General features: G+C 40.3%; 1 protein-coding gene across 5 annotated transcripts in view; it reads left to right on the top strand.

Annotated features, from left to right (window-relative positions):
- Positions 1-26,607, top strand: part of stard13b (StAR related lipid transfer domain containing 13b) — a 195,210-nt gene that overhangs the window by 150,927 nt on the left and 17,676 nt on the right. For all 5 annotated transcript variants that reach the window (XM_060826139.1, XM_060826138.1, XM_060826142.1 and 2 more), the window contains 7 exons: positions 4,615-6,002; positions 8,857-9,036; positions 12,219-12,378; positions 13,335-13,533; positions 18,476-18,686; positions 22,866-22,980; positions 25,105-25,326. In XM_060826139.1, the coding sequence (XP_060682122.1) occupies positions 4,615-6,002; positions 8,857-9,036; positions 12,219-12,378; positions 13,335-13,533; positions 18,476-18,686; positions 22,866-22,980; positions 25,105-25,326 (2,475 nt within the window). The remainder of the gene's footprint in view (positions 1-4,614; positions 6,003-8,856; positions 9,037-12,218; positions 12,379-13,334; positions 13,534-18,475; positions 18,687-22,865; positions 22,981-25,104; positions 25,327-26,607) is intronic.

Genomic DNA, 26,607 nt, shown 5'->3' with positions numbered 1-26,607 from the left:
GGAAAAGCACGGCAGGTCAGGCAGCATCTGAGGAGCAGGAGAATCGACAGAATCGGGTATAAGCCCTTCTTCGTTCCTGATGAAGGGCTTATGCCCAACAGTTGATTCTCCTGCTCCTCTGATGCTACCTGACCTGTTGTGATGTGGGGAATGCACACTCTCGACTCTGATCTGCAGTCCTCACTTTCTCCTCCCTGTATAAAATGTGCCTCAACATGCACAATGGGCTGATGCTGATGGAGCTTAACGTGAGGCCTGTTGATCTTCAAAGCAGAACATAGGTAACAAAATGAATAGGTCAGTGTTAAGGACTTGTGGTTAGAAAGCCCATGTCCGTTATCTGGAGCTTAATCCCAGAAGCGTTAAAAGGTTTTGTGCCTTCTAGGTCCAACCCCAATATCCCCCTTTTCCTCTTTTATATGTAACATGCCAATGTAATGTCGACTCATGCCTTAAAGCGTCGTCATGGTGCCTTGTATTCACTCCATGGGATATGGGCATCGCTGGCTGGCAAGCATTTATTGCCCATTCCTAGTTGCCCTTGAAAATGTGGTGGTGAGCTGTTGCCTTGAGCCGCTGCAATCCACGTGCCGTAGATTGACCCACAATGTCATTATGGAGGGAATTTCATATTCCGATCCAATGACAGAAAAGGAATGACAATATATTTCCAAGTCAGGATGGTTAAGTGGCTTGGAGGAAGATTATCAGCTGGTGATGTTCCCTTGTATCTGTTACTCTTGTCCTTCTAAATGGAAGTGGTCTTGGCTTAGGAAGCAGCTGTCTTAGGATCTTTTTGAATTTCTGCAATGTATCTTGTAGATAATAGCAGCAGCCTGTTCTGAGCGTCCGTGGTGGAGGGAGTAGTTGCTTGTGGATGTGCTGCCATTCAAGTGGGCTGCTTTGCCCTGGATGGTGTCAAGATTCTTGAGGGTTGTTGGAGTTGCACAGTTCCAGGCAACTGGGGAGTATTCCATCACACTCCTGACTTGTGCCTCATAGATGGTGGTCAGGCTTTGGGGAGTCGGGGCGTGAGTTGCTTGTTGCATTATTCCTAGCCTCTGACCTGCTGTTGTAACCACTGTTTGTTTATGTGGGGAGTCCAGTCGAAGCTTTGGTAAGTGGTGACCCTTGAGAATGTTGATAATGGGGAATTTAGTCATGGTAACGCCATTGAATTTCAAGGAATGATTGTCAGATTGTCTCTTATTGGAGATGCAATCCAATATTAACTGACACCTCCACAGGTGGAGGAGCTTGAACTTGAAATTGATGATAAACTAGAATCTGAGATTCATTTGAAATGCAGTTTATCTGCATTGCCAGTTTTTTAATATTCATCCGTTCCTTTCTTTAACTTGTCCTGGGGATGTCTGGACTGCAGCTACAATGAGTAGCTGAGAATATTTCTAGGGATGTGCATGTCTCTGGTGTTGATAGGGCATTGTCCTGTATCACTGTTGTTATTCTGGTTGTATAATCCTGTGTGATGTAACAATTCTAATTATCATTAAGATTGCATTTGCTGGAATTTATTTATTATGATGTGTCAGGAAGGAAAAGTTACGTGAGCATTTTGTTCCAGGGTGCAGTTGTATACATTAGATTAGATACTTAGAAATTGGCCAATGACCAGGCATGGGAAGGCACAACTATAGTTGAGGCAGATATGGGGACCTCGAAGGTAGCACTGAAGAAGACTCATCTGTTGCAATTGTCCAACAGGTTCAAGGATCTTGTATAATGAGACTTGGTTGGGACCCAGGTCAATAAAACAATAAAAAATTAGTTCCGTAGGACTGATGACAAACAGAATGTTTTGACAATTGAAGTGAACTGTTGACTTTGTTAGAATATGGTTGTAAGTTTGCTCATTGAGCTGGAAGGTTTGTTTTCAGACATTTTGTCACCATACTAAGTAACATCGGTGAGCCTCCAGTGAAACAGTGGTGTTAGGTCCCTCTTTCTATTTGTGTCTTGAGGTGGGTAATATCATTTCCAGTTCTTTTTCTCATGGTTTTACTTAGTATGGTGACAAAATGTCTGAAAGCAAACCTTCCAGTTCAGCAAGCAAACATACATCCAGAACCTCAACATGAGATACAAATCTTCTCAAAATTTGATTTGAATATCTTTAATGCATAGACCAAGTTTCCTGTCTCAATGATTACTTTGGCAAGATTGAGGTGTAAAATGTTGGAAACCTGTTTTAATAACTTGATTTGTCTAGCACTTTGCAGGGACAGTAGTTTTACATTCAAAAGAATTGTAAATTGATATTTTTTTTTCTGTCTTGGCGTTTCCACACTTGCCATTGTTATTGTATAGCTCACCAGTTATATTGATGATGGTTCATGATACATGTTGGGGGAGTGAGCTTAGAAGGACCCTGAATTGGCATTGACTCGCACAAACTGTTTGAAGGGGCATGAGTTGGCCTGGAAATGATCTCTATAAGATCTTTTGAATTTACCTGTGAAAAGTTGCCAAATTCAGTCTATAGCTCACAACTCCTCTGAGGGACTGTGGACCACAAGAAATTGATTTGATGATGGGGGAGGGCATTCTATGTGGCGCCTACTTTTGGCATTTTAAGCCAGCCAGGTTGTGAGCGTAACTTCACTAAATTATGTGGGGAATGCCAGAATCAGAACTCGCCAGCTGTTTTTAATAGCCCTGGAGTTGTTTGGACTTGTCAAATCCAAGCCATGGTTTTGCAGGGAAGGAAATAAATTGCCAAACTAAAATTAACTAAGAATGTGATTAAATATTGTATCAATGGATTTAAATGGAGTTTCTAGCAAGCCTGCTACTTATTCTCCATTTGCAGTGCTTGTTACTCAGACAGTTTTAATCGAGAAATGTCTGTACACAACCACCTTGCTGCAATCATTCACTTTGGGAATTTGTTTTTGTTTTGTGCGTAACAAATTTGCACTTCAGTCGGCCTGCTAATTCTCAGCTAAATAAAAAGATAACAGACCTTGAGAGGGTTTGTCAATGCAATCTCTCCACTGTTTCCAGCTGCGAGAATGTAATTCTCAAAGATGAGGTTGTAAGTCCGAGCAATCTGCACCTCCCTCACCTGTTTATTTTGTGAATAATGAGGCATTACAACAACAGCAACTTACGATGATGTAGCACTTTTGAAATTTGGAGGAGCCCCAAAACACTCCTGAGTCGCATTGTTGGATAAAATTTGATGTTGAGCATGATTAGGACATGTCAGGGCAGGTGGCTAAAAACTTGGTAGGTAGGTTTTAAGGATATTTTGAGAAAGAAGGCAAAGTAGAGATACGCGGGGCTTAAAGGGATGCTTGCAGGCTTAGGCAGCTGAAGACACAATAATGGAGTAGTGAAAATTGGGACTTCACAGGAGATCAGTTGGCAAGTGACTGGTACCAATCCCTTTTCCAGAGAAGCACAAACTGTGAAGAAAATAGTCCAAGAATTAGAAAGTAATACTACTTGGAAATTCTACCTGTGAAGGAGAAAATGAAGAGGAAATTTGACACTAGCTTTCAAAATGAGGGGTTTGAACTGAGTAGATGGCAGGAGAAGTTGTTTCCTCTCTCAAAAGGCCACAGACATAAGGTAACCTACGAGAAAAGCAAATACAATGCAGGAAGAAACTTTTTACACAGTATTGGTGTCTGGAATGTGTTGCTGAGTTATGCTAAAGCAGAGATTATGGGGCATTCCAGAGGACACTGCATGATTTCTTAAAAAAAAATTAAATAACAATCAACCCTATTTAGGAAAGGCAGGAGAATGACGCCAAGTTATAACGCTCACTCAGAGCTGGTGCACATATAATGGGCCAATGGCCTCCTACACCATGATAATCCTGTGAAATAAGAATTGCCCTGTATGAGCCAAAGTTTGAGAGAGGGAGAGGCAATATGATAGGGGCAAGGACAGAGACAGGAATCACAGGCTTCAGCACTGTTCCTGGCCTTGGACCCCTGTATTGCCCCCCACTCCTTTTTACTGGCTCATAACTCTGGGGTTGTAGCCCTCTCCACCTTTTCTAGAAGTCTAGGTTCTAGCTATGATATAACTCGGTCCCAGGCAAGGGAGGGTTTGGGAGTTCACTTGTTTTTTTTAGTTAAAAATCATCAACACCAGATTCTAGTCCACAGGTTTATTTGGAAGTACTAAACTTCGGAGCACTGCTCCTTCATGGACTATACCCTGGTGCTGTGTGATTTTAAACTTTGTCCACCCCAGTCCAACACCAGCACCTCTACATCATTGCTTTTTTTTTCCAGAGATGGCATTTTCCAGTTCACTGTTTTTTCCAACTCCTGGGGCCTCTATTTGAATTGACTCTGTCTGTGAATCTACTGACAGTCTACTAAATAGAAAGCGAAGAATTGTCAATGCCACAGAAGTCTTTATGCAAGTATATTCGTTTTAGCTTGTTTCCTAAGACACTACATTATTACAACTTCCTGTGTGCACAACATCTGATAAAACCTCAGATAACATTCTTATCTTGCTCAATCTTACAGCATTACAAAAGAGAAGAAGGCAGTGAAGTGCGTAGTTTCTGTAACTTGTTTATTCTGTTCTGTCAAATATGAAAAAAATGTATTTGCATTGCTCTTTCAGAGTGAGGATTCTGATGAAGATGACTTGTGCGCAATTAGCGATAAGTGGACTTTTCAAAGAAGCAGTAAGCGGTGGTCCCGACTGGATGACATTGATGTGCTGTTTCCCAGACAAGACAGTCAGCTTTCTGCAAGTGGCACAAAGTTAAAAAATACAACGAGCAGTGAAAGTGTCCTCACTGATCTCAGTGAGCCCGAAGTCTCCTCCATTCACAGTGAAAGCAGTGGAGGAAGTGATAGCAGGAGTTCAGCTGGTAGAACTGTAGAAAGAAACTGTGCAACCACAGAATACCCAGAGAGATCTCTTCTAAACTGTGCTGAACCCGCAGTAATGCCAGATTCCACCTTACTGAATAGCTCGTTGTCTCAGACTCCAAAAGACATTACAAACTATAGTTTTGGTCTAAAAACTGAAAGCGCAAAAGCAAAGGCTAAGAATCTTCTAAAGCGTATGGAAACCTTGAGACCAAGAGCTTCTCATAAATTCAAGGGAATGATGCGATCTGCACCATTGGTTATTAGCTCACCTGTATTGCAACAGGAGCCTGAGTCACTGAGGACCATGCAATGTATCGAGATAGTCAATGGAAGCTTAAGCAATTTAGCAAAAGATACAACCAAAAGTGGATTTTCATCATTGGCACCATCCAGTAGTGATAGCCACTCGGAAACCAGCAGCAGCGCTGTAAGTACACCATGTTTAAAATCACGGAAGAGACGTTTTACCAACAAACGTAGTGGCATGTACCTTGAAGACATCGATTTCATGTCAGGAACAACAACAAAGCAAGTGGCAGATCAGAATCGTAGAAATGAATTTCGTTCCCAAGAAAACCTTGTTGTTCACATTCCAAAGGATCACAAACCAGGCACTTTTCCAAAGGCACTCTCCATTGAAAGCCTTTCTCCGACTGACAACTACAATCCTGTAAACTGGCGAACTGGAAGCATCTCTCTTGGAAAACAGAAATGCAACATTAACAAACCCAAGAATTGCTATCCAAAAGGAAGCAGGATCAGCATCTATGACAACGTACCTGGATCCCATTTATATGCCAGCACTGGTGATTTGATGGACTTGGAAAAAGAAGATATTTTTCCTCACTTAGATGATATCTTACAGCATGTGAATGGACTGCAACAGATTGTAGACCACTGGTCAAGAAACGTGTTACCTGAAATACAGGACGATGAGCTCTCTGTCTGTGAACGCCAATTCCACACGTCCAATCAAATAATGCTTGACTTTGAAAGGCATTCTATGTCAGATGGTCAGACTACACCCAGTGACCTTGATCGAGATGGTCAATCCCTGAATGAATCTGAAGCTGTAGGACTAAGAGACCGCAGGGACTCTGGGGTAGGGGCATCTTTAACCAGACCTAGCAGGTTAGTAGCCAAAATGTTGTTCTGGCCTATTCCAGCTGGGAAGATGAAAATTACTGGCACAAATGAAAAGTGGGTCCTGATTTTGTGTGTGTCAATTCATTTATTGACTATGCAGAAAAATCAATGCATATAAATATTCCAGAGCTGAGATGTCAATAAGACAGCCAATTGGTTTTCCCAGTTAACGTTCTCTTACAATCTGCTTTATAATAGCAATTTAGATCACCTAGCACATTTAACTGGTTTATTAATGTGGACATGATTGCTGTGCGCATAAGGGAGTACTTCTTGAAGCAGCTAATGATTCTTTGTATCTTTAAATAGATTTTCCTTCATTAGAATGAAAATTGTTATCATTTGGGAATCCAAAGTAAAAAGCTAGAGCTTTCTTTTCAATTTGGTAATAAACCTGAGACTTGCAGGAAAAAAAAATGACCAAATCATGCAGCTTTAGTCTGGCATTCACATAAACTCTCAATAGATGCAACAATTGATCATTTTGTCCACTTAGAACTATATTTGTGGTGGTTGATTTGGGGGGGATGGCAAAAAAGTACCTTAATAAAATAGACGGAAATTGAGTACATTTTAACTTGACTCAACAGGCTAGAATCTACCATTCACATAGAACATTGATTTTTACATTTCAATCCCCATCAGCTTTGATAGAGAATAAAATAGGGGAGAGTGCAAACTCAACGCTGTACTTGATTTCCCCCTCATCCACCCCAGTAGTTGATGCTGGAATAATTTTAAAAGTAGGTAAAGAAATTATTTTTATACATGGTGCCTCTTTAACTACAAAATGTATCATCGCCGAGCAAAGTGCAGATGAAATATATAAACCAAATGTACCTTTCAAGAGGCTCAATCATTTCCATTTTAAACAGATTCAAACCTGTATGTTGTCTTTTGATTGTTGAAGTTGTCCAGATAATTGTAATTTAAGGACCACCATTGTTGGTTTGGGCACTTTACTTCCATACTAAGGTTTCGAAATAAATTTACAAAGACCAAGGGATATAAGTGAGTCATGTTTTCCCAATGGGAACCTTGGTTAGAGATTTTGAAAAGTAGTTTAGATTAGATTACTTAGTGTGGAAACAGGCCCTTCGGCCCAACAAGTCCACACCGACCCGCCGAAGCGCAACCCACCCATACCCCTACATATACCCCTTACCTAACACTACGGGCAATTTAGCATGGCCGATTCACCTGACCCGCACATCTTTGGACTGTGGGAGGAAACCGGAGCACCCGGAGGAAACCCACGCAGACACGGGGAGAATGTGCAAACTCCACACAGTCAGTCGCCTGAGGCAGGAATTGAACCCAGGTCCCTGTATTGATGAGAAATTCATAAACTTAACCTTTTTTGAATAGTCTCTTATCTCAAGCCTATTTCATCCACCACATACGTCACTTTCACAAATAAATTCAATCAGGTTTCTCAATTGCAGTTTCTCTAGGTTGAATTGGGCTGCTTCCACTTATTTGTTATTGGTATAGCTTAGTGATGTTTTGACGAAATTCATTATTTTAAGGATGTTGTTGAGGTAGAGTCAGATCAACGATGAACTTCTGAAATGGCAGTGCAGACTTTTTGATTTGAATAACCTATTCCTATTTCTTACCGTCATTTTTTTTTTGTAATGCATAGTAATTTTATGACCTGACCAATTGTGAAAGCAGTGTGTCAAATATATCGCCCTAGTCATGAGAAGTAAAGAGGAAAAAATTTGTTTGCAACAAGTTACTGCTTAAGCTACTGTGTTGCTGTTTTTCCCTCTGGTAAAGGGGGTTGACAATTGATGATCAATATGGGAGTTACCTTAAAGCAGTAACTTTTGGATTTTCAAATGCTTCTATATTCCGATCAAGGTGACTATTTTCTTTTGTAATGCATCTAAAGCTTTGAGATTGTGTGCTTCTGCATCAACTGTCTGATGTCCTGTCTGGTTCTGTGTTACTTTGCATCACTGACCTAATGTCTCATGAGTTTGTATGACACCATGTATCACTGATTCGATACTAAGGTCTATGCCATTTTGTACCACTGTTCTTACACACAAGGTCTACTGTACTCTTCTCTTACTGGTCTGATTCCTGTAAGGTTCCATGTCATTTCAACTCGTGACACAACATTGGGTGCCATGAAGAATCGGCTGTGGCTTAATGTGCAGTGAATTACAGGCAATAATCTGTTGCCATCTGTAGCTTTGTTCTCTGTATATCCTGTCATGGATGTCTGCACTTATCTTGGTGATGCTGTGTTTTACAGTTAAAGAGGCACTGTTTATGAATGTATGGGTTCCCACTATAACTTTGATCGTCATTATTCTTTTTTACATTGTTACTAATTGAAACGTTCCAACAGGCCATTATTGTTTTCTAAAATTGTGCATTTTTCAAGATGGTTACAATAATGATTACTGTGTTCTCTGTTTAGTTGATTGCATGCCTTGAATCTCCCATTATTCACGTGTGGGAGTAAAACTCAAGTTAGGCTCTTCACTCCTACATTCTTTGAATACTAGATTGATCTTATTATCAGCGCAATATGCAAACCTGTGTGCATGAACACACATCCAGAATATTATTTGCATCACTAAAGAAGTTTCGAGATCAGTTGTTTTGGATTTTTTTTATTTCAAAAAGGGAGTTTCAGCTAAATTCTACTGTCAATGCAATGCTGTGGCATAATACTTATAGTGCAGCAAATTAATGATGCATAAATAGAAACAATAAATGGCTAATGATTCAATTTTCCTTTTTACGATGTAAAGTTTCCAAATTACATGTGGCTGCACTTAGCTTTTTAATTCTGTTTTTAATGCTTTTTCAATATTCATAGACGTCAAAGGTTACGGTGGCACAGTTTCCAGATTTCACATCGACTTAGCCTCACTTTAGCTTCACTACAGATCAGCAATCAGTCAGCAGCTCAGCTCAACTTGCTGCAGAAGTTTTCCCTCCTTCGACTCACAGCAATAATGGAGAAATATTCACCATCAAACAAACATGGGTGGACCTGGTGAGTTATCTTTTGAGTCTGAGAGCAGTGAAACCACAAACAGTCTTTGTCATGTTTTCTGAATTGAAAAGTTGGTCATTGCTAGGGATCAGAAGTGGATGAAATTCTGTCATTTTTAAAGCAATTAGAACTTCCACTTTCCACACTAAATGGTTAAATGGGATTGTCTAGAGTCTATTTTGGAATCCTAGAATTCTAAAATGGTGGGTAGGAAGTTGCGCATTCTTCTGAACACAACTCTTGTTTACCTTTTCAGTAAATACAAATAAGAGGCATAATTTACCTATATTTAATGCAGTACTTGATCTTTTGCTTGTTTCCCTTTTTGCCATCACTGAGACGAACCAAAAAAAACAACCTCCTAGGCTGTCCTCAAATTGTGACACACAAAGGCCAACATTGAGAACTGCTCAGATCTCTTTGCTTAGGAAATGTTCATGGGGTGGAGGGTGGGGTTGTTACTGGCATTGCTATATTGTCGTCATTAAGATTACTTTTTTATTCCAGATTAAATCTGATGTTCTCTCCACAGATGCTGCCGTTGAGTATTTCCAAGATTTTCTAAAATTTATCCAATTTTCCAGCGTTCAGACTTTCTGGAGATTTCACTTGGCGATCTCCTGATTTATTAAAGGAAATACTGTTATCTTTTTCTCTGTTCACCCATGAGTCACACAGCAACATTTAAAGTTTTAAAACTACACTTGCAAGATATTGCTGCTTAATTGAGTCTGCAAAGGTTGAAATAAAGACAGAATGTCTGTGAGAGCTGGGATGTTTCTTTGCTCAGGCAAATACGTTGTGCATTGACCTGTAAAAGGTGGAAATCTATCTCCACTTTTCACATCCTGTCGAACTGAGTCAGTGTTCACCTATACCTGTCATCAAGCAGCGTTAGTGTTTACGATAATGCATGAGTCTCTTTGACTAGGTTATTAGAGATGTCAAATTAAATTATTAACCTGGAAAAGAATGCTGTCCAATTTCCTTTGGAAGCTGGTCATATTGATTTGATCAACAGCAAAGCATGATCACTGTACAGTCCTTGTGGAGACAAAACCCCACCTTCGCATTGAGAATATCCTCCATTGTATTCTGTGGCGCTATCACAATGCTAAAAAGGATGGATTTCAAACAGATCCAGCAACTCGAGACCAGGCATCCGTGAGGCACCACTGTTAGACATCAGGTTGTACTCCAGCACAATCTACAACCTCATGGTCTGGCATGTCCCCGATTCTACCAGTACCATTAAACTAGGGGAGCAACCCTGGTTCAATGGGGAGCGCAGGTGTCCCTGCCAGAAGCAATAGCAGGCTACAAAGAACTGAAGTAAATGCTGGCCAGTTAGATGTCACCTTCTCGCGTTCTCACATTCTCAACACAATGCAAATAGCACAAGATTGGTGATAATTAAGAGCCATGTATTCTCCCATGAGTATCTGACTTCCTCAAATTCTGTCCTTTCTTATCCATGCTTTTTACTCAATCTACCATTGATGGCTTGCTTTCAGTTGCCAATGATAGAGGTTTGGCTCCTTAAACCTATCCTCCTCCTCTTATCATTCCACCTTTTTAGACACTCAGTCTTGGAGATGTACAGCATGGAAACAGACCCTTCGGTCCAACCCCTCCATGCCGACCAGATATCCCAACCCAATCTAGTCCCACCTGCCAGCACCCTGCCCAAATCCCTCCAAACCTTCCTACTCATGTACCCATTCAAATGCCTCTTAAATGTTGAATTATACCAGACTCCACCATTTCCTCTGGCAGCTGATTCCATACATGTACCACCCTCTGTGTGAAAAAGTTGCCCCTTAGGTCTTTTTTTTATTTATATATATATCTTTCCCCTCTCACCCTAAACCTATGCCCTCTAGTTCTGGACTCCCTGACGCCAGGGAACAGACTTTGTCTATTTATCCTATCCATGCCCCTCATAATTTTGTAAACCTCTATACAGTCACCCCTCAGCCTCTGATGCTCCAGGGAAAACAGCCCCAGCCTGTTCAGCCTCTCCTTATAGCTCAAATCCTCCAACCCTGGCAACATCCTTGTAAATCTTTTCTGAACCCTTTCCAGTTTCACAACATCTTTCCAACAGGAAGGAGACCAGAATTGCACGCAATATTCCAACAGTGGCCTAACCAATGTCCTGTACAGCCGTAACATGACCCCTCAACTCCTGTACTCAATACTCTGACCAATAAAAGAAAGCATACCAAACGCCACCTTCACTATCCTATCTACCTGCGACTCCACTTTCAAGGAGCTATGAACTCCTTACAACCTAACTCTTTAAGCTTTTCGTCATCTAGTCTTATTTGTCTTAATCTATACATTTGTTTAATAATTAATTCTTGTGAAGCACCTTGAGCGATCATGAAGTATGATATGAATTCACCTTGCTGAAAGCATTCTAAAAATCTGCTGTCTAAAATTATCTCGTTATGCAACATAGAAGTTATGATTGCTTCCATTGGTCATGATGGAGTGCTAAACCACCATGATTGTTTTCTCTTCAATGCCAACTCCTCGATCCAGGCCGATTTAAATCGGTGTTACAATACCGGGAGCATTATCTAATTAAATGGTGAAGAGGCTCAGTTGGCTGAATGACCTCTTGCTGTTCTTCAGTCATATTCGTAGATTTCAGGCAGCAGGATGGTACGTTAGAATCGCTCATGTAAATTAATTTCTTTTTATGTTTTGAAGCAATTTCGTTCCATTAATGTGTCCAGTCTGATCAATGTTCATGAATCAGTAATAGTCTGGTGAATTGGAAAAGTTTTTTGTGTAGTTCTTGCTCAGCTATAATTTAGAATGTAGATTTCATAAGCTATACTTTTCGTTAAACGTTTTTTCAATGTTTTGTTGGTTTCCTGACTTCTCTGCAATAATAACAATTGCTGACAGGAAGTGAATATTCTCAGTTTACAAAACAAAGCTTCTTTAAAAAGCAAGGCTTTTCAGTGTACTTAGGTACATATGACTACAATAAATCAAATCCAATCAAAAAGCATGTTCTTTATTTCTTTAAATCATGTATTTGTGGTATATTTTTAAGTTAACATTTGACGTTATTTTCAACAATAAGCAGGGTGCACTGTATTTCTATCATGTTGTGCTTAAGTGGACCATGTCATCTTTAGTAAGCAATGTTACATGGTTTCTTGCAGGTCTGTGCCCAAATTCATGAAGAGAGTGAAAGTACCTGACTACAAAGACAAGAATGTCTTTGGTGTGCCTTTGGTAGTTCATGTACAGAGGACAGGGCAGCCTCTCCCTCAGAGCATTCAGCAAGCCATGCGTTACCTAAGGAACCACTGTCTAGATCAGGTACAGGAATGAATGTATTGAAACTGACTAGAACATCCATAGATGTAATTGACATCAAAATTTATATTTGGTGTAATACCTTCTGTGTCACGTCAGTTTTCATGAGAAAATTTGCTAAACATTTCAAGGAACTTAACTGGCCAGGTTTTGTGGAGTGAGAGATATATATTGCCAATTTTCCAAATTAGATGGGAAATTATTAAACTTTGGTTGACTGGTAGCATAGACGAGCAAATGTGGGTATTCTTTCTTTAACTGAAGATGTGGAATCAAGTGGGTAGAGTCCAGCAGAGAGAAATGTTCAATGTCAAGATTTAGGGCTTATGCCTGAAACACCAACTCTCCTGCTTCTCGGATGCTGCCTGACCTGCCATGCTTTTCCAGCGCCACACTTTTCAACTCTGACTCTCCATCAACTTCAATCCTCACTTTGTCCTCATTGAAAAGCACCCAAATGAAATATGGTCTGGTATTCAACCGAGAAAGAAAACTCTCAGGCCACCAAAAACTACCTGCATCGCCTATTGTGGAAATCTCAAATGGCTGTGGATATGTCCACATTAGGTATTTTGTATTCCCTTTACAGATCATAACCACTCTCTAGCATCCATTTTCTCCAGGAAGGGATATGACAATTAAGAGGAAGCTGTTCATTTTTAAAAATGAATGAGTTTGTGCTGAAGATGAGCACATGAAGATTAAACATCTGAGTATCAATTATGAGGATGTTTTGAACTTACTAAGTAACTGCTGAACAGCTGATTGTGTTGGCAAACATGCAATTCACTCATTTGTCACATACACATGATAATTAATCCTATGACTTATTGTTGCAGATGTTAAGTATTATTTTACAACTATTGGCTCTACTCTGGAAGTTAATGAATTTAATAATTTACAGCACACTTACAGCTAATTGATTATTTTTCCATTTTAATACTTCTATTTTATTCCAGGTGGGTCTGTTTCGGAAATCTGGGGCCAAATCCCGAATTCAAGCTCTTCGACAGATGAACGAAGCTTCTCCAGACAATGTTAGTTATGAAGATCAGTGTGCCTATGATGTAGCCGATATGCTGAAGCAGTTCTTTCGAGATCTCCCAGATCCTCTCCTGAGTAGCAAGCTAGGGGAAACTTTCCTGCATATCTATCAGTGTAAGCAATACATTGATGATAGATAACATCGATTTTTATAGCCTTTAATAGAGCTATCCTGCTTTGTTCTTCATGCTGAATTTTTATTAATTATTTCTAATGGAATTACTCAAATTAAATTAATAATATTCTAGAAGAATCGTTGAATAACAAAGATAAAGTTATTAGCAGTACAGTTCTTTTGGGGATTATAATACAGAAGTTGAATTACAAAATGGAGATGAAATCAAATTAATATTTGAACAATTTTGTCATTTTTTCTATTATAAAGAATGAGAGTCTGGACTGAAATTGTTCCAGTAAGGATTTATTCCAGAACTTTTCAATGAGATCTATTGATTTTTTGCATAGATTCATTGTTTCTGATGTTGATTATATCAGATGTCCCATAAAGTAACTGATTTTGTAAATACATTTTGAGAGTTAATCAAATGACATGACATGCATATTGAGCAAATGCTAATTAAGCTAACTGGTCCATGTGAACACCCTCCCATATCTCTTCATCTAACCTTACTAGCATATCTGTTTATTCCTCTCCCATTCTTGTGTTCCCAATTCTTGACCCTACTTAAAACTTATAGGTCACATGTCCCAAAGAGGGTGGTTACTAGTTGCCCTTGATATCCAGGTTTCATATGACCAAATATGGCTTTTTGTGTGAGGTCAATGATCTCAGCTGCAGGGATTCCTCAGGTTAGTGACCTAGGCCCGGCCAACTTCAGTTGCTTCATCAGTAACCTTTCCTCCACCATAAAATCAGAAGTGGGGATGTTCATCAATGTTTTGTGCCATGTTTAGACCATTCCTGAGACATAGAATAGATCATAGATCCCCTACAGTGTGGAAACAGGCCATTTGGCCCAACAAGTCCACACTGACCCTCAGAGTATCACACCCAGACCCATTTCCCTATCCCAGATTTATCCTGATTAATGCACCTAACCTATACATCCCTGAACAATATGGGCAATATAGCTTGGCCTGTCCATCCAACCTGCACATATTTGGGTTTTGGGAGGAAACCCACGCAGACACTGGGAGAATGTCTGTCTGTCTGTCTGTCTGTCTGTGTGGAGTTTGCACAACCTCCCGAGGCAGGAATCGAACCCGGGACCCTAGTGCTGTGAGGCTGCAGTGCTAACCACTGAGCCACCATGCTAACTCAACAGGTACTGAAGCATTCCATGTTCAAATGCAGCAAGAGTTGGACAATATCCATGCTTGCTGCTAAAACGTGGCAAGTAACATTCTCACCACACAAATGCCAGGCAATGACTATTCCCAGTAAGAGGCAATTTAATCGTCACCCCTTGACATTCAATAGTGTCACTATCACTGAATCCTTCGCTGTCAACATTCTGGGGGTTACCATTGACCAGAAACTGAACTGGATGAGCCATATTAAAGCCATTGCTGCAAGAGCAGCAAGTCACCCATCACCTGATTTTTCCAAAATCTTTCCACCATCTACAAAGACCAAGTCCAGAGTGTGATGGAAAACTCCCCACTTGTCTAGAAGAACAAAGGAATTCACTTGATTGGTACCACATCCATAAACATCCACGCTCCATCCACCAATGTTCAGTAGCAGCAGTGTGTACCATTCACAAAATGCACTGTACAAATTCAACAAGGTCCCTTTGAACAGCACTTTCCAAACTACTTACACCTAGAAGGACAAAGGCAGCAGATGCATAGAAACGCTACCACAAGCAAGGTCCACTCCAAGCCACTGACCATTCTGATTTAGAAATGTATTCTCATTTCTTCAGTGTTACTGTGTCAAAATCTGGAATTCTCTCCCTGCCAACAACATTGTGGGTCTTTCTACAGCAAGTGGATTACAGCGGTTCAAGAAGGAATACTGCAAAGCGTATCTCAATCTGGTCACCTTTCTATAGGAAGGATGTTGTTAAACTTGAGAGAGTGCAGAAAACGATTACAAGGATACTGTTGGGAATGGAGGGTTTGAGATATCTGGAGAGACTGAATAGGCTGCGGTTTTTCTCCCTGAGACTGACCTTTTATACAGGTTTATAAAATCATGAAGGGTATTGAGAGGGTGAATAACAATGGTATTTTTCCTAGGATGGGGCAGGGGGTAAGGGGGTGATCCAAAACTAGAGACCATAGGTTTAAGGTGAGGGAAGAAAGACTTAAAAAGTACCTGAAGCGTAACTGTTTCACGCAGAGAGAGATGCATGTTTGTAATGAGATGCCAGAGGAAGTGGTGGAGGCTGGTACAATGACAATATTTAAAAGGTATCTGGCTGGGTATATGAGAAGGTAGGTTTTAGAGGGATTTGGGCCAAATGCTGGCAAGTGGTCAGATTGGGATTTCTGGTTGGTGTGGATGAAGGGTCTGTGCTGCATAACGCTGATGATAAGATAGTTCACCACCGCCTTCTCAAGGGTTTCCAGGGATGGGCAATAAATGTTGGCCCAGCCAGTGATGCTGACATCCTGACTTAATTAAAACCAAATAGGGATTTTTAAACCGATCCTCCATTAACAGTTGAATTCTTGATTTGCAAAAGTGAAGGTTGGATCATTGTGTCTTGAAAAATGCCATCGATTGTCTACTCGTGTCCTTTATTATTAAGGCCATGATGTAGAGATGCTGGTGTTGGACTGGAGTGGACAAAGTTAAAAATCCTACAATACCAGGTTATAGTCCAACAGGTTTATTTGGAAGTACTAGCTTTCAGAGCGCTGCTCCTTCATCAGGCAGCTGTGCAGCAGCATCATAAGAGACAGCTTTTATAGCAAAAGATTACACTATCGTGCGAATTAAACGATATATTGAACAAACCAAGATTGCTGTTAAGTCTTTCTTCTTTTAGAATGGGTTGCAAGTTTCGGTTCATTAATATGTAAATCCCGAGTCACATTCTCGAGATAACCTAAGGTGACATATGAGCTCAGACAATGCATTGAAGGTGTGAGGTTAGTCTGTCTGTATCCTAATCTTGAGCCAGACCGGTTCTATTTCGAAAGTAGGAATTTATAAAACATTACATGGATTGACTTCCTGCAGGTTGTATGCTTTTCGAGCCAAAATAGAATGTCTCTGCAAATACAATTATGCAAATTCACTCCATAAATGTGTGTGTGTGTGTGTGTTTTGCATGTGTGCGTGCTTGGTAGTTTGTGCGCGTGAGTGCGACAGAGTATAAGTCTGTGAGAGAGTGTGTGCTTGGGTGCAAGTGTGTTGGTTATATGTGTGTATATATGAGAGGGGTGGGTCTGAATGAGTGTGAGTATGTAAGAATGTATGCTTGTGATTGAGAGTGTATAGTGTAGTGGGGTCACCAGTAGTGTGACATGAACCCAAGGTCCCAGTTGAGGTCATCCCCGTGGGTACTTGGCTATCAGCCTCTGTTCAGAGTGCTATCGGCCACTCTGTATTGTTGCATATCCCAAAGTCCACCTTGGAGGATGGTCACCCGAAGATCTGAGGCCGAATGTTCCTGACCGCTGACCCATTCTATTTTGCTCAGAAAACCTACAATCTGCGAGCAATCAATGCAAGCAGTTAATCCATGTAACATTTTACAAATTCCTACTTTGGAAATGGAACCAAGATTGGAATAAAGACAGACTCTAACCTCACCTTTAATGCACTCTGAGCTGAGATGTCATTTTTTTTAATAAAATCTTTAGTTATCTTGAGAATATGACTTAAAAGAAGTTCTGGGATTTTAATGAAACTTGCAACCCATTCTAAAAGATCAGACTTACCAGCAATCGAGATTTGTTCAATATATCATTTCAGTTGCATGACACTGAGATCGTTTGCTATAAATCCTACCTTGCGATCTTGCTCCAAAGCTGCCTGATGAAGGAGCTGCACTCTGAAAACCTGTTAAGACTATAATCTGGTGTTGTGTGGTTTTTGGCTTTACGATTAAAGCTAGAGGCTAGTTCAGAGACTAGGTATAGGATTGTTGTTAGAGGTAATGGGCTGAGGAGTGGCAGATGGAGTTTAAATAAATGCGAGGTGCACGTTTTGAGAAAGCAAATCTTACCAGGACTTTTACACCTTAATGGTAAGGTCCTAGGGAGTGTTGCTGAGCAAAGAGACCTTGGAGTGCAGGTTCATAGCTCCTTGAAAATGGAATCACAGGTAGATAGGAGAGTGAAGAAGGCATTTGGTATGCTTTCCTTTATTGGTCAGAGCATTAAGTGTAGGTGTTGGGAGGTCATGTTGTGGCTGTACAAGACATTGGTTATTGGAATATTGCGTGCAGTTCTGGTTTCCTTCCTTGTGAAACTTGAAAGGGTTCAGAAAAGATTTACAAGAATGTTGCCAGGGTTGGAGGATTTGAGCTATAAGGGGAGGTTGAATAGGCTGAGGCTGTTTTCCCTGGAGTATCGGAGGCTGAGAGATGACCTCGCAGAGGTTTATAAAATCATTAGGGGCATGGATAGGATAAATAGACAAAGTCTTTTCCCTGGGTTGGGGGAGTCCAGACAAGAGGGCATAGGTTTAGGGTGAGAGGGGAAAGATATAAAAGGGACCTAAGGGGCATTATTTTCACGCAGAAGGTGGTGTGTGTGTGGAGTGAGCTGCCAGAGGAAGTGGTGGAGGCTGGTACAAATACAGCATTTAGAAGGCATCTAGGTGGGTCTATGTATAGGAAGGGTTTAGAGGAATATGGACTGGGTGCTGTCAAATGGGACTAGATTAGGTTGGGATATCTGGTTGGCATGGATGAGTTGGACCGAAGGGTGGTTTCCATGCTGTACATCCCTGACTGTGTAACATTGGATGCAAAAATGACTAAACATGGATTATGGAATCTTCAGCCTTTTTTGAAAAAGATAAATTAAGATGTAGGCTCAGTGATCTATCAAATGCAAATGATTTTGAACATTAAAGTATCTAACTTCTTTTGTCGATGTGTTTTATAACTGTCTGTTGCACTGTAATGTGCAGATGTTCCCAGGGAGCAGCGGCTACAGGCAGTGCAGGCAGCCAGCATGCTGATGTCGGATGAAAACCGTGAAGTTCTGCAAACGCTTCTTTGTTTCCTTAGTGACGTGACTTCTGTAACAGAAAATCAGATGACTCCCATGAACCTTGCCGTTTGTTTGGCACCCTCCCTCTTCCACCTGAATTTAATTAAGAAAGGCTCCTCCTCCCCAAGGTAGGCCTCTTGCTTCCTGGGTATTATGAGTCCAACCGAACAATATAATTGGCATAAAACAATTGACGTGTTTTGACCATATTTATGGGTAGTAGAGGTTCAAAAATAATTTAACAACACTGCCAGCCAACAAAGTTCCGATCCTGAACTAAACCTATGGTGATGTGTTTCCATTGATTTTTAAAAACTAATGAATAAAGTATTCTGCCATATTTCAAATCCGTATTGCTTCTGTCGTTATAATCCTGAGTTAGTGCTTTTCAAGTCTGAATCTGTTTGATGATTTTTGATCTGAAATAGCAAAGCTTGATCCAATTAGAATCATAAAGTTGAATACACAGAGGCCATTATATTTTGTCTGTGACAATTCTTTGCTAGAGGGAACTGTTCTTACCCATAGATGTTTTTTTTTCCCCAAATGTTTGTCCAATTTTCCTTTTGAAAGTTGAAATAACTTCTATGTAATCTGCTCCCGGTGGCAATATGTGGTATGCTCTCTCAGCCTGATAAGTGAAGAAATTGCTCCTATTATCTTTCATTGTTCTTTTAGAATTAACGAATTGATAACCCCTCATAGACAATATCCTGGCAGATTAATACTCTTTACAGTCTTTTATTATCAGCTTCCCAAAACTGCACGTAATATTTTAAATTTGGCCTAAGTAATCTTTTGTAAAAGGTTGCCATGATTTGTGCTGACTCTGTGCTGTTAATTACATCCCCCTCATGGGGCCTTACCTGTTTTTTTTTTAGATTTAGATTCCCTCCAGTGTGGAAACAGGCCCTTCAGCCCAACCAATCCACACCAACCCTCTGAAGAGTAACCCACCCAGATCCATTTCCCTCTGATTTAATGCACCTAACACTATATGGGCAATTTAGCGTGGCCAATTCACCTGACCTGCATGTCTTTGGACTGTGGGAGGAAACCAAAGCACCCAGAGGAAACCCACGCAGACACTGGGAGAATGTGCAAACTCCACACAGACAGTCCCCCAAGGCTGAAATCGAACCTGGGACCCTGGTGCTGTGAGGCAGCAATGCTAACCACTGAGCCACCGTGTCGCCCCTATTTGTTTCGCTTAATTGCAGCAGTTGGTGAAAATTACATCAGGTGACCAGCAAGGTGTTTCTTGATGTCTAGAGCAAAAAAGAAATCCCATTTTCAACTAACTTTTGAATGGTGAGCCAGGATTCTTGCTAGTAAGCTGCAAGGAGCCTGTTAGAATGTATTAGCATGCATTAACATCCTCATTATTACATCATCTCCATTCATTGATATGCAGTTTCCCATTTTCTCACCACCTGGATAAAAACTAAATGATAATTCCTGATGTGAAAGTCCGAGTAGTTACCTGGCAGTTCCAGCTCACCCCTTCCTCCTGCAGTCTTTTTTTTTGGACATTTCCAAACATGCTCCATGGGCAACAGCCGCACACAACCTACCAGGGTCTGCCAGGTCAATGTCAGCGAAATGGAGTACCAATTTTCCTCTGTCCAATATGTCTGAGGCATTATACAGGACCCATGCCATGGCACCCACAGACTGCCAGCCTTGATTAAGTGTATAGGCAGGCTCTAAAGGTGGTGTATAGGCAGGCTGTAAAGGTGGTGCCAAGAATCTCCGAAGGCCCCAACAGTTGTTGGTACTTCTGCCGAGTAGAGCAACACAGGGACATGATGCGTAGGCAATGAGGTGAATTTGGGAAGATGGCGTGAACCCTGCTAGGGGTTATGGAGAGAATCTCTCCATGAAACCCACCAAAATTGACAGTCAAAAATTTAATACGAACAAGAATGAGAAAATAAACCTTGGGAGGCAAAAAAAAGGGTCTGAATCTGACCAAAAATTGACTGTCATTAAATTTTCTGTTGTCACTTATCTTTCCATTAGGCTAATGCTAAATGCAAAACACGTTTATGTACAGAAAACAAATTTATAACTGGCACTGAGCCCAGGGTTATACAACTTTGCTGCTCAGCATGATACTCAAATTCATCTCATGTAGCTTTCAAATCTCGAGACATCCAACTGACTGCCTACATACACTGCTTCCACCTTATTCTCCTTCAGCAAAATCCACTGGTGAAAGTAACAGAACTGATGGCGTTAAATGTACTAAAGGACGATTGAGACAAATGTGGGTCAAAGTCCTGGAATAAACTCTGCCAGCATTGAAGGTGTACCTATACCAAATGGATTGCAGCAATTCTAGTTCACCATTGTTTCTCAAGGGCAGTTAGACATGGTCAAATTCTGACCCAGCCCGCGATACCCAGATCCCATGAACGAATAACAAAAAATCTATGGCCTGTCCTTTACACCTATGTATTTTTAAATTTTATTTTTGATCTGTTTTTCCTGTGGGTGTCTCTGGCAATGCCAGTATTTGTTGTCCATCCCTAACTGCCCTTGAACTGTGTGACTTGCCAGACAAAACAGTTCAGAGTTGGTCATGTTACTGTTGTGCTGGAATTGCATGTTAGCCAGACTAGGTAAGAACTGTAGATTTGGAGACCGTGAGGTCGACCATTGCTGGAGATCAAAGTTGAGTGTGTGATGCTGGAAAAGCTCAGCAGGTCAGGCAGCATTCCAGGAGCAGGGAAATTGACATTTTGGGCCTGATGAAGGGCTTTTGCCTGAAACGTTGATCTTCCTGCTCCTGGGTTGCTGCCTGACCTGAACTATAGATTTCCCTACCTGAAGGGCACGCTCACAATTATTAGCTGCAGTGGTTCCCATTACTAAGGCAAGCTTTCAATTCTAGATATTCTTAGAGTTTAAATTTCACCAGCTACAATGGTGGTTTTTGAACCCATGTCCCAGAGCACTAAACAAAAAAATCAAAGAATTCCACAACATGGCATCGCTACCGGGCAAATGCTAGAAATCTGAAATAGCAATTGCTGGTGAAACTCAGTGGATATCGCAGCATCTGTGAAGAGGTAGTAGAGTTAATGCTTCAGGTCCAGAAACCGAACGGTCCCCAGACCTGAATCATTGATTCTGCTTTCTTTCCACAGATGCTGCCAGACCTGCTGAGTTTCTTCAGAAATTTTTTGTCCCAGAACACTAACCTGGACCTCAGGCTCATAGGTCCAGCGCCATCGCCACCTATTCCAGCATCACCCTGCCACGATATTACAAGTTGTTATTAGCAACAATAAGGTGGGAGGGCTACAGCACAGTTAATGCATAATGTTTGTAAAAATAACTGTAAAAGGTTGGTGCTCCATCTGATTGAAGGTCATCAAAAAGTACTTAGCAATTAATGAATTAATAAGTGGATTTAACAAAATGCATCATAAGAATAGTTCAGTTCCCAAGATTTTGTTGAGAATAATCTAATTTGACTTTGATTACTATAAAGCCAAATTTAGAGCCTATAAGGTGGTTTAAATAATGTTTTATTTCTTTTGTGTTTGCTTTTGGATGTGAATGTGATTTAACATTTCTTTATAACCAAGCACTGCTAAATTTGACAGTTTTAATTTCTCCTTCACTGACTACCTATTCAGTGAGCTTAAGTATATTTACTTTCCAGGTAAAAAATATAGATAAATGCATCCAATATGTGACATCAAATTAATATCCTAGCCTTTTCACTCAATTAACTTCTTTGGAGGTCTCTAGGCAGCCTTTTACGTTTAATTTGTTTTGCGCTATCTCCAGCAATTTCCCACTGTCAAGGGGGCTAAGCAAATTGGGGAAAAGTTTACGCAGGTATGCATATGTGTAGCTGGTAGAAGTGGCTGCCCTGAAACTGTCAACATGACCATTCCAATTCTGTGTATTAATAAGTCATTTCAGAAACCTTTTATAATTTAGGCGATGGTCCAAAATTAAAGCAGTGTTGCTATCCCAAACTATAGCAGCATCTGACATTATGAATTGTTTTCCAGTTAGCAAGTGGGTATAACAAAAGTAGAGTCAAGTAGTTAAAATACAAAACCGCATTTCTGGAGAGAAACAAAGTTAAAAGAGTCTGCTTTCTGATGAACAATCAGAGTAATTCACCCAACAGATAACCAGAAGGACAAACAATATTTTAGCACTATTGTCAGGAATTGTAAAAAGTAGCTTCTCTGTCAACATGAGGCCTTGCTTGTGTGTGTGTGCCTAATCTTTTCAGATTAACGTCAACAACTAACCAGCATTTTTCTGCTGATTTACAATAGGGTAATGCATCGTAAATACGCAACAGGAAAACCTGATCAGAAAGATTTGAATGAGAACCTTGCAGCTACACAGGGACTGGCCCAGATGATCGTAGAATGCAACAAAATTTTTCAGGTGAGCTACTGTTGAGCAACTAAACAAAAGAACTTCAATCTACGATAATTTAAAGAATTTTATAATTATATTATTATTGCATGACCATCAGAATAAGTAAAATTGATAAACTGCAATGTTACCAAATTTTCATTTCTATAATGTGATCTGCTTTAAACTCCATTTGAGCTGTCTTAGCTGATCTCAACCAAGGGCGTAGAACTCTTAGAAGAGATGACAGTTATGGTGAATTTGGGGCAAGATATTATTGATACATTACTGTCAGAAGACCTTTTGACAAGGTATCACACAACTAAGGAAGTTTGAGATCCAAAACCAAACGTGACAAAACAAATTTGACCACTAATTAATTTCAGCATTTGAAAGTTAAATGCAATTTCTTGGAGTGGCTACAGTAAGTCTGGGACTGCTATGGCTGAATTGTTACCATGGTCATGATAACCGACTTGGAAGCTGGCAAGACAGGAAAATAAGTGGCGAGCCACTTGAGGATGACTCTGTCTAATGCATTCTCACCACTGGAGATCATTTGGAGGGGCACAGTCCAAATTGGATCCTGAGGTGGTCAGTCAATTGCTGGTTAGTGGAAATTTTAATCTCCCCCTCATTTTGGGCAGACTGTCAATTTACTGGAGATCTCCACAGATAGGAAAACTGTGCTGTTGGCTGAGCTTGATCAACTGAAGAAGTTTCCTCCATCCCAGTGGATCTGCTGGTCTATATCTTGTTTATTTTACTATAGCTTTGCAGGCCAGTAGAGGTAGTTCCACCCTGAAGAAGGGTCACTGAATCTGAAACAATAACTCTGATTTTTCTCCACAGATGCTACCAGACCTGTTGAGCTTTTCCAGCAATTTCTATTTTGTTTCAGTTCCATGCTGAGATGCCCTAGACGTTTTTCTCAAACTTTATTCCCACTGTGACTCCATTCTGGTGCTTGCAAGTTGCTGGGACCCGAGACCTATGGAAGTGGGGATGGATAGCTTGTCAGAGTGGGGAGATACGTTTTGCATGGGGGTATGTATGAGGAAGGGTTAAAAGACCTACGAGCAGTGAGAGTGGGGGAAAGCTTTTAATCAAAATTATAAAGCAACCACCCTCTCCATTATTTTTACTAGGACAGAATTTCAGTCTCCAGGACTAGGGCAGTTACGCCATGCCCACAGTTTTAAAAAGTCTCTGATGAAAAGTCTACACAACTGTTGGCATTTGGGCTGCCACAGCAGGTATTGCTGTCTCTGACCCTAAAATATCGGCTGGCAATCCCAGTTGGGATCTCCACCCACAGCCTGTGAGAAGCTCTGCAATGGCTCCTGACCTGCTTTAAATGAGCTGAAAAGAGACTAATGGGATTCAAAGTCAGTAGGTGTGAGAGAACACATTATTCTTTCCATTGATAAATAGTTTTAAAGAAGCAGTGATGGCTTGGTGGAAAACTTGATGTGAAACAGCCGAAGGATTAAGAGGTTTAAGCTCGCAAGACATCAACATTGGTGTTTTCAAATATAAAAGGCCATTTAAAAAGCAAATGTAATTTGCATGTATTGACAAACAGTGATGTCAATGATTTATTCAGGGGTTGTTTTGATTGGCCGCCAGAACTTTGGGAAGCTAGCAGAAACCCTGGATAAACTGTGAACAAAATTTTCTGTGGTGACTTATCTGGAGAACCCTTGATAATTTTACTGGGTTTAACATCCTCACCTTCACCCCTGCAGCCTCCTGTTCTAGGCTGGATTCGCATAATGTGAAAGCACATAGCTTTGTTTGAACCACCGAACTGATTACAGTGAATTACAGCAGTACCAGCCACTTACAAGTATCTTTGGTAGTTCTTATTAATTTGCTGTTAATTGGTTTCAAATGTAAATGCAAATACACGCCCAAGCAGTGGTCAGTTTATCAGGTACTTGGATAAAATTGCATTTATTGTTTCGTTTTAAGGTTTTAATACCGCATTGCAGTACAACATTCAATTCTGTTACTAAAAGCTGAAAATCTGGAGCGCTTTCCTTAGAGTCTGGAGATCCAGCTGGATCACAATGATATGCCCAACTGTTATTGTGAAGCTATTTTTCTGTGTCTGTGGCTTACCTTTATCCAATTATCCACCGCTCGGAACAGATCCCTCAAGATATGATGATGCAGTCCCGGAACTCTTACATTGAGGCCGATGCCCATCCGCTGACACTGGAGGAACTCGGAAAGCAACTGGAAGATGAAGGGGCAAATTATCAGACTTACCTGGAGAATCTAATCCAGAACCTTCAGAAAGAATCCAGGGAGAAATTTAAGAGCTGGGTTTCATGTCCATGCCCTGATAACACTGAACTTGCTTACAAAAAGGTAAGTTCGTACATAAGTGCTTATGCCATATTTGAAAGTTCTGATAATTTTTTTAAAAAAACTTATGCATTCCTAACATTTCAATGATGAACAAATAAACTTTGTACAAAATATATCTTAAAATTCAATAATCTTTAAAATTCTATTCAATTGACGAGATTTGTGTTTCTCGCTACCTACTGGAATGACATTTCATCAGTGTTAATGTCAATAAAATTGTCAGCAACTGGTAGTGGTTGCAAATAAGATGAAAAAATATGTAAAGAAAGCTCTGGTGGCATAGATAAATGTTACTTAATGCACTGGTTAAAAGTGGAATGTCCAAAAATATTCTTTATAATTATCCTGTACAAGAGACTTGATTTCTTTCTTTGAGTACTACGCAGGAGAAAAAGCTGCCATTTCTGAGAAGAGAAGATTGCATTAAAGTGCATCATTCTAGTTTGACTCTTGACAGCCAGCCATCAAAGCTTACAAGCAGCTTGTTTATTTTCTGTTCTGTCAGTCATTAATAATCAGTGATATAGAACATCTAAAGCGATAACTTAAATGTAGGGTTATTGGACAAATGTCTGTTTAAATCAGGCACCACCTTTTGTTAATGAGGATAAACTAGTACAGGAAATAAAAACAAATGAACATTTTTGGAAAATATAAAATGGTGTCTTGGATGCAGATCCCTCTTCCAAACTGCAAGAGAGGCAGTTGGTTTCTTCCTACAGTTGGTGGAGTGCAGGTATCTGTCCAGAAGAAACTGTTTTCCAATTCACAGGCTTGGATTATTTGCTTCACTTAAGCTTGCTGTTACTGGCTGACTGAGATCTTGTATCTTACAACTCCAAAATTCCGATTTTATATACATGTTAAAATAACAATTGAGAAATTTATTTTACAAGTTGCTCCCAATGTCATGAAACATAATAATAATTTTCAGCTTTTAACTGCATTTTAACAAAAGCAGAATTTCCTGTCCCAGCAAACGACAGATCAGTCAGCATCTGTAAAAAGAAATGGCGAGGTTTATTGGTTTGGGTGTGTTCCCTTTCAGTAGAAATGCCACATCCTTTGCTTTTCTCTTTTTGAAGAAGTTTGACTGATCTGTCATGTATTTCAGCATTTTATTCTCTTTAATATTGCTTGTAAAACTTGGCAAGTATTCTTGTTTTTGATTTTCTGTTTTACTGAAGTATGCAGAATGAGTATAAGTATCAATGACACATTCATAGTGAAGCTCACAACTGGTGGTATTCTGACTTGAAATAAAGAATAGCATTTCTTCGA

This window comes from Hemiscyllium ocellatum, chromosome 6 (genome assembly GCF_020745735.1).
Source record: "Hemiscyllium ocellatum isolate sHemOce1 chromosome 6, sHemOce1.pat.X.cur, whole genome shotgun sequence".
Classification (NCBI taxonomy): Eukaryota; Metazoa; Chordata; class Chondrichthyes; order Orectolobiformes; family Hemiscylliidae; genus Hemiscyllium; species Hemiscyllium ocellatum.
Note: the sequence above shows the minus strand (reverse complement) of the source record. Positions and strands in the feature narration are given on the sequence as shown.